The sequence below is a fragment of the Syngnathus floridae genome, chromosome 3 (assembly GCF_059516105.1).
Source record: "Syngnathus floridae isolate MCC-2025c chromosome 3, RoL_Sflo_1.0, whole genome shotgun sequence".
NCBI lineage: Eukaryota > Metazoa > Chordata > Actinopteri > Syngnathiformes > Syngnathidae > Syngnathus > Syngnathus floridae.
The window spans coordinates 6,183,710-6,191,980 of record NC_142415.1 but is presented as its reverse complement, the minus strand read 5'-3'; the positions used below and the strand labels follow the sequence as shown (position 1 = coordinate 6,191,980).

The following is an 8,271-nucleotide window of genomic DNA, read 5'->3' as shown; positions in this document are numbered from 1 at the left end:
ATTTTTAAGGTTTCTTGATTTTTTTTCTTTATTAAAATCCTACAGATATTCAGAAGTCTTGTTCCATTTCCATTACCTCAAAGCTACATAGTGAATTAATAATAAAACAAACACACAATGTAGCAACAGTATGTTCTCTGGGGTGTGTTCACTGACACACTTGAATACATTTGTGAATTTCAGTCATGAAAGCTGTCATATTTGTTAAGATAAAAAAACCACTGCAATTGTGCACATTTTCAATATTTGTAATGCAGCAGTAACTACTCTAAAACTGCATGTATTATAGGAAAGACCTTTTTTTTCTGATTGTCTTTTTCTTTTTGCTCCATCATATTGACTGATGTTGCAGTTTAGTTTACTTGGCAAATGTTAAAACCTATCCAACTCGTCACAAGACTGACGTTTGAGCTTTAAAGTATAATCTTGAGTCGTCATCATAAGAAAGAATGATATTTGAGCAGCTTGTGCTAATCAAACCAATATTTTATATCCACGTGTTGAGTCTTCATGGACTGGACTGTTCAGACCTTGGCTGCAGACAGTGTCCAAAAGTAATACTGACTTGAGCCGGACGTCCTGTCAGCCACCCCGCTCGTTTGTTTCCTTCTCCTGTTCCGATGCGGCGCTACCATTGTCCTGCTCTGCTCTAGGCTCCGTGCTGTGGTTTTCCTGCCCATCATTAATTTTTTTGCATGGGGCAGCAGGGTCTTTGACTACTCCCTCCATCACCAACTCCCCTTCCAGCTCCTCCTGCGTCTCCTCCTCCACCCGGCCCACCGTGTCCGGGATAATCTCCACCTCAATGTCTGAGGAGTCCTCGATCTCCTTGAACCATACAGTTTTTTGCCCCTCCTTCCTCCTCTGCTTGGCCAGCATGGCCCTTGAGCTGTAATCATCTCCATCTCCTCTCCCTCTCCTGGAGGGTCTTACTGAGGGACTCCCTTTGGGGGCATGGTTAGTAAAGACACCGCAGGAGGAACAGTGCCGGTTGCGTCTCCCCAATGGCATGACTTGGCCCCCGGGGAAGGTGCTCCGCCTGGGAAGGGCCTTCCTCCAGCGGCCACGGCTTCCGTCAGCCTCATTCTGAAAGCCATCATTGGTGTACTGCAGGGAGTCTCTGCGGCCCCTGTTTGGCTGCTCAGACTTCAGACAGTCCAAGCACTAGAACCAGTGCAGAGATTAGAAAGTAATGTGATTATGGCTTCAGAGACTTTCTGTTCATTCACTGTATAAAGATGGTGTCATCATGTTAGCATATTTCAACAAATTCCTGGTGTGTGCTTCTTGATGAAAATTCATAGGGAATGTGATTTCTTTTTTTAATAACTACATAAAAACACCTCTTTAATATCTGGCTTATGAATATAATGAAATGCATCTGGCCAATAATGACAGAATTAATAACTGTAGTAGCAATAATCATACAATCAGTTGCTGTCGGTGCGTGCCTTTTCTGTTTCCATGAAAAGCCTCTTTACATTTTAAAATAAATAACATGCTTATAAAAATTAAAATTGTAGTCTACCTTCTAACATGAAAAACTTATGGCTGTAAAATATGTTTTAACAATTATGGGGGGGCATATATAATGTATATATAAATAATGTTCCAAATTTTCTGATTTGAAGAGACGTTTGCTGTTTGTGTATTTCACTGTCAACAAGAAATCCAAAGAATTTGCTTGGACAAACGTAAACATGAACTACCGTATTGACCCGAATAAAAGACGGTGTTTTTTGCATTGAAATAAGACTAAAAAAGTGGAGGTCGTCTTACGTTCGGGGTCTAGACATTATACCCATTCACAACGCGAGATGGCGCCAGATATCTTTAAAGCGACTGCTGAACTTAACTCCCCAGGCCAAAGCGAACCCCTGTCACGAAGAAGAAAAATAAAAGTAGCGGTAGCACGAAGAAGAAAAATAAAAAACAGCGGTAAGAAAGAAAAGAGAAGAAAATAAGAGAAGAGATAACAGAAAATGGAGAAACAGTTAGAAAGGTTCCTGTGTTGAAGTTAAAATGTTGGCCAGTTATGTCACCGCGCCTTAAGTCTCGCGTGAGTTACATCAGCATATCGCGATTGTTGGAGCTTGTGGTAAGTTAAAAGTTGCTGGTATCGAATGTGTTGCTGTGATTGTGTGCGTCTTTGACACAAAGTGAGCATATACATTTCATTGTCACTACTGTCTACTGTTGTGCCGTTTGTCTGAACGCTGTTTGTTTTGTGTGTGCGCCGTTTGATTGATAGCTTCGGCGCGCTCCTTTAAGTTTTCCTCGCATCGTACGAGTAGCTGTTATGCAGCGCCACGGTCGCCAGCAAATATATTTTGTTGTTTCAATGACTTATGTTTGGTGTGAGCATTGACTTACATGCTGTATTTCTGTCTGTTGCAGATCCACACACACACACCCCACAAACCACATACACTCTTCACACACTTCACCAAGAATCACACACACAAGAATCACATTCACACACCCAAAGACTCACCCATGTACACTACACACACCTGCTCTCACATCCTTACGACCAAACATGTGCCTATACCCTTTTGCCAGTTTGCCTGTATGCCCCTATGAGCCACAATACCTGTTACCTTTTTGGCCAATAATTCAGTCAAGCAATCAAAACTGAACCATGTCTTCCCTCCCGTGTTCTGACCGACACCCGGGGGCGAAAAGAGCATAACCATCCGAGCCAACCCCCTATAGTATAGGGCCTATACAGTCCTCAGGCTCCCCAACAGAAACAGTAGGTTTATTTACATTTTAAAAACCAGAAGCCATTCATTTACAAATGTGATTGCACTTTAGTTTACATATTTAAATGTTCAGATATTAAGATGTGATAGACAGTTTTTGTATGATTTGAATTAGGCAAAATAACATGCTTTTTCTCTTGAATATATTGTTATAATCATTTGTTTCAGATGTACTGTAATTGCCATTCAGACATTGTTCAGACAAGTTGCAAGGTCTTACCTTAGTAGCTTTTTCTGACAGTTTCGACAGTAACTTCCACCTTCATCAGAGAGTGTACTGTAATTATTTTCTGTATACAAATTAAATTTGGTGTTCAAAAAGTCTTTTTTCAAACTTGAGTCTTGAAAAAGAGGGGGTCGTCTTATAATCAGGGTCGTCTTATATTCGGGCCAATACGGTGAATATATAAAATATGCATGTGTGTTCTGTCATTAATGTGTGTATTTCTTTACTATATGAGCTTTTACAGCTAGAAACACTGACCTCACATATTTTATCACCGCTGGAGTGCCCCTTCCATAGACGGGAAATCAAGAAGCCAATCACAATAAGGCAGAGGACCAGCAAAGCCGCCATAACCAGCCCGAGGAGTGCCATGTCACCCGCACGATAGCCAACATTTGAAGGGGACGGCATGGCATCAGCTGCAGAGATTATGACAATTATATGTAAAAGTCAAGTCTGCATGTACATCCATTTTATTCACCATTTTTTAAAATGCTCAAATCATAAATTTTCCTTCAAGTCCCCAGGTGCTAAGGCAATTTGCGTAAGCAATTGCAGTACTGTATTTTACATGTTAGCAGAGGCTGTCTGGATACTTTCTAATTGTATTTTATTCCCCTCTATTGCCTACATATTTAAGTCCTCGTCAGATTTCTCGTGACTGTGAATTAGAGGCGGTAGACTGTAAAGTGATTCTCCTACCAGGTATAACTTGAACAGAGAGGGCGGCTGTACCAAATTCTCCTGTTGTTGTGTCCACTGCTCTAAGCTGATTTTAAGAGAGGGGAGGGGAGGGGTGGGGAGAGAGGGGATAAACCACCAACAATTTAGAAGTCAAAATATGTTGGCATTTATTGTTGCTGTGCTTGTTACCTTAATGCTCACCTGTAAAACAAACGACTCCGTTTTGACAACTCTCTTCAGAATCACAAAACCATCTGAGGTCACGTTGACGTAACTGCTGTACTGCACCTCATATTTTACATCCGGATTCACACCCTGAAATACAGATAATCATTTCACAAGTCAAATGTTACTGTATTTCAATACAGTTAAGTGCAGGGTCATTTCAGATAGCATCAAACTGATTTGGTCGGTTGAGGAGCCTCTCTTGACAACTCAGGGCAGGCTGGTGTCGATGTTATGGTAACAGCAGAAATATTGAACATCAAGTCATAGCTTTGTATTTTATCAAGTGTTTCTAAATAGTCTTCTGCTAATTGGCTAAAAGGGTTGAAAATAATAGTCAATTAAAACCAAAACTTGCCACCTAATGGCCTCTCCTCCATCAAAACTGAAGAACTTACACCGGCAAAGTCTTCATCTCGAGCTCGGACCCTAAAGGGTCTGCTGCTACTGCGGTCTCTGAGGATCATGCTCTCAGGTATAGAATTGCTGTAAATAAAGCCCTCGTAACGCTCCTTTTCAAAGTGTGGAGGGTTTCTACTCTTCTTGGTCACATCAAAGGTCACCTGTGTCACAGCAAACTGATCCCTGTTGGTCACTTGTGATGCCTGAGTGCATTGGAATTGGAAACATATACAAAAATGTGAATAACAAAATGGAAAACAACAGTCCAGTGTGATGTTGTGTTACCATAACTGTGAGTATTATCGGGCCCACAATATCGGCAGCTTTCGTCATGCTGATATTTCCTGTATCTTCATCTATCTGGAATAGATTTCCATCATTCCCTGCATTGGCAAGAAAATGTAAATAATTTATAAAGGTTTAATCCACCTTGAGTATCAACTACAGCCTTTATAAACAAAGATCATTGTGTATGACTTCATGACGAACTGTCTTTTGGGATATTTGCAATAATGAGGAAGGAGGAGGAAGTCGTGGCCTAATGTGCGCCATGGTCTTCATCTCTATGCACTCTATAATTTTTTGTAAATATAAAATAAGCACGTCTTCATTTCAGTCAAAGGTATTTTGTTTTGGAAAGTTCAAAATCCAAACAAACCACAAACAAACACATAAAGCGTTGTGTTGTACCACAGTTATGACTGACCTGGCTGGAACTAGTACAAAATAGTGATGTCAAAAATACAGATCAACTGTGGTAGTGGTGTGTGAATGTGAACATTATAACATAATAGATCCGTCTCAAAAAAAGTTGCAATTTTGAGTGACTTCAATTTCTAGTATATTAGTAAGATTGATTCGATCAATGGTACTCTATCAAGAATTCATGTCTAAAGCGTAAGAGGTGGTGGCCCTATATCAGAAAACATCAATAAATCAATCAAATGAGTACCTCTTAAAATCCGGTAGCTGATCTGTTCACTCCTGTTCTTGTCTCCATCTTTTGCAAAAACTGGGCCGGGTTCCAGCGTCAGCGGGCCTTCCTGTGGATTCAAATCATGCTCTCATTCTATAGCGAGTCTTTGTTTTAATTGCCCTCCGTGTGTCTGCATCAAATTAGTCAAAGTACAACATCATTCCCAACAGACTGTGAAAACAAGGTGATAGATGCATGTGTGATTGTACCTTTGCACCTTTTATATTTGGAGGCTTTGAAAGTACTATATCATCATGGTGTGTACTCACCTCCTTCTCAGTCAGATTGACTTTGCCTCTATAACCAGTGCTCACACACAATTTGGCAAGCCCTAAATTAGTCCTTAAGCAAGGCTGAAACCAGGGCGGCCGGTTGTCTACATCCTTTATATGCACTGTGATGGTGGCCACGGATGTGAAGAAGGGCTCATTGGAGGCTGACCCATTAAATGTGTCCTGTAAGGTTTTTTGACAACAAAGATTACTTGAGCTACAAGTCTTGGGAGTTGTGCTGGGAGAATTCACTGTAGCCTACCTGTACGTGTAAAATCAATGAGATTTTCTGAACAACATCGTAGTCTATAACACTTTTCACAAGTAATTTTGGAGTGTTGATGTTCTCCAGCCGAAAGTATTTGTCCTAATGTAACAGACAGTAATGAACATTGAGTTAAGACCAAAGGGGCATAGTGAAATGGTCACGACATGACCATATACGAGTAAATAACATACCACTGTTGTGACTCAAAGGAAACCCTTCATATATGTGTGAAATCCTTTACAACACTATTCCTAACCCAATGGATTATTTCTGACTGCCGCTGTCAGTCACAATTTACACTGATAAGAACATCATACAAGGTGTTGTGAGACTTGTAACTGCCTTTTTCCAGGCGAATGAAATAAAGAAGGGCACGGGAGAAATGGAACTTTAAAAAAACACTGGCTTTGGTTATGTTCTTGGTCTCCTGTTTCTTACTGGCGTATGTCTAATTGTAACTAAATATGATAACCTCAACATATATCTTTACAAAGATTCTGTATGTACAGTGATCCCTTGCTACTTCGCGTTTCGTTTATCGCGGCTTCATTACATCGCCGATTTTTTTCCAAATAAAAAAAACATTTAAAAGTCAAAATAAAACGTCTAAATTGAGGAAACATGTGTCTAACATTTAGGACAATGTAGTATTGCTCCGAATGTTCGTTTACATTTCTTTAGAAGTCCGTTTTCTTGTGATAGCACGATCGTGAATTACCATCTTTCCGCTAACTTCGTAGCCTGCCCAGTACTTCTTGTTGGTGACCGTATTTCACTTATCGCGGGTGGTTTTTGGAACCAATTATCCGCGATAAACGAGGGCTTACTGTACAACATTACTGCCACTGCTTGTCATGATCATGATAATTCTACTTCAGTTTCTATATAGTCTTACTTACCATGGAAGACTCTAAGCGATAAAATAGTGGTTCAGAATCAGCATCAGTGGCTTCTATCAGTCCAACACTGGAATTGACAGGTGTTAGCTGGGGAAGTCAAAAAGTCCAAAATTCACAGTCATGTTCAACGGGAGATGAATGAATGATAAGTTAAGAAAGTCCAACGGCTCACCTCATTTACTTCCAGTACGTAGTTATTCTGAGCAAAGTTTGGGGGGTTATCGTTTATATTTTCCACCAGTACTTCGACAGACTCATTAACCTTAAATAGAGCAAAATGATGATTCATTTATGAAGTGTGTCAGTTTATTACATGATATTGTACTCACAGATTTGGAGCCTGGTCTGCTGCATTGTACCCACACCACCAGAGCTGCTCTGCTGGGCAAAGCCTAGCAAACACTCATCCATTGTAATATGATGTAAGTTTGAAAAATGCAAAATGCAACCCTCAATAGATTACCTCATAATCCAGTTCTTTCTTCACCATCAGGACTTTGCCTTTCAGGTAAAACTTTTCTTCAGGGTTCACCACAACATTCAGTGTTACGTCACTACCAGAGCTTATTTTTACCACTTGGAGATCAGCGGTGCTGTTCTCTGGGACAGACACAGGCCCAGCAGGCACTGTACAAACTGAGAGAAGTGTGAAAAATCAATCAAGGCCTTGTGACGCCATTATTAATTTGGATACGGTTAGTTAATATTAATTAGATTAATTAATATTGTTGCTAATGGTACTTCTACAGTATAATATGTACTACGTATATAAGACAAAATAATAAAAATATCTATTGTCCAAATAGTTCTCCTATATCCTATAAACCAATACTATAATGTAATATTACATTTAAGACAAAATGATAATACACTCCACTGCATGCTGAAGGTTCTAAAACTTAACTAAAAACATTGTGGCCTAAACATACTGTAGTTCCCAAAACAAAGAGGGTTGCATGATTCTTTGTTAGATTTCACAGTGATACAAGAAAGTTATAAATATTAACTTACAACTTTTACCATATACTACCAAAAATATGTCTTTGTAAACTTCCATATCTACTGTTTTCCAACTTACAGAACAAGACAACAAGTTATGACTTGGACACTCAAACGATGTGCTTCTTCTTGTTGATTTTGAACACTCAAACTTGGACTTTTGACCGATTTCAGTAAAATGCAGGTCAGATACATTTCCACATTTAAACTCTGTTTGAGGAAAAAAAAAAGGGTTTTCCCATTTTTGTGTCTGGTTAATGACTTTTCAGATGCCTGTAAGGCAAATAGGATTGGCAGCACTGCAAAAACTACAAACACTAACTCTCTCTCTCAGCAGCCTGATCAACATCCTCCTGCAGTCAGCAGCAACAGATTAAGTTCTCAGTAGAGATAAGAGCACTACTTACGTCTTTGAGCGGAACCAAACGTACAAAAACAAAGGGTGATGATGATGATGACGGTCACAGGTTGGCGTTTCCATTTTTGTTCCATGTCCTGATTTGTGGGGCACTAACAGAATGAAGACACAGGGAGGATGAGGAGCCCGTGGTACAA

The 8,271-nt window shown here is 39.9% G+C and overlaps 1 protein-coding gene across 1 annotated transcript; it reads right to left on the bottom strand.

Moving 5' to 3' along the window:
- Positions 1 to 8,271, bottom strand: cdhr5a (cadherin-related family member 5a). Its single transcript, XM_088370961.1, has 14 exons — positions 8,124 to 8,271; positions 7,181 to 7,353; positions 7,047 to 7,109; positions 6,890 to 6,979; positions 6,718 to 6,804; positions 5,813 to 5,917; positions 5,548 to 5,733; positions 5,255 to 5,345; positions 4,588 to 4,685; positions 4,299 to 4,505; positions 3,877 to 3,990; positions 3,694 to 3,760; positions 3,250 to 3,410; positions 1 to 1,164 (listed from the first exon to the last, which is right to left on the bottom strand). Exons 1-14 carry the CDS (start codon positions 8,206 to 8,208, stop codon positions 583 to 585), a joined length of 2,109 nt encoding a protein of 702 aa, XP_088227087.1. The 5' UTR covers positions 8,209 to 8,271; the 3' UTR covers positions 1 to 582.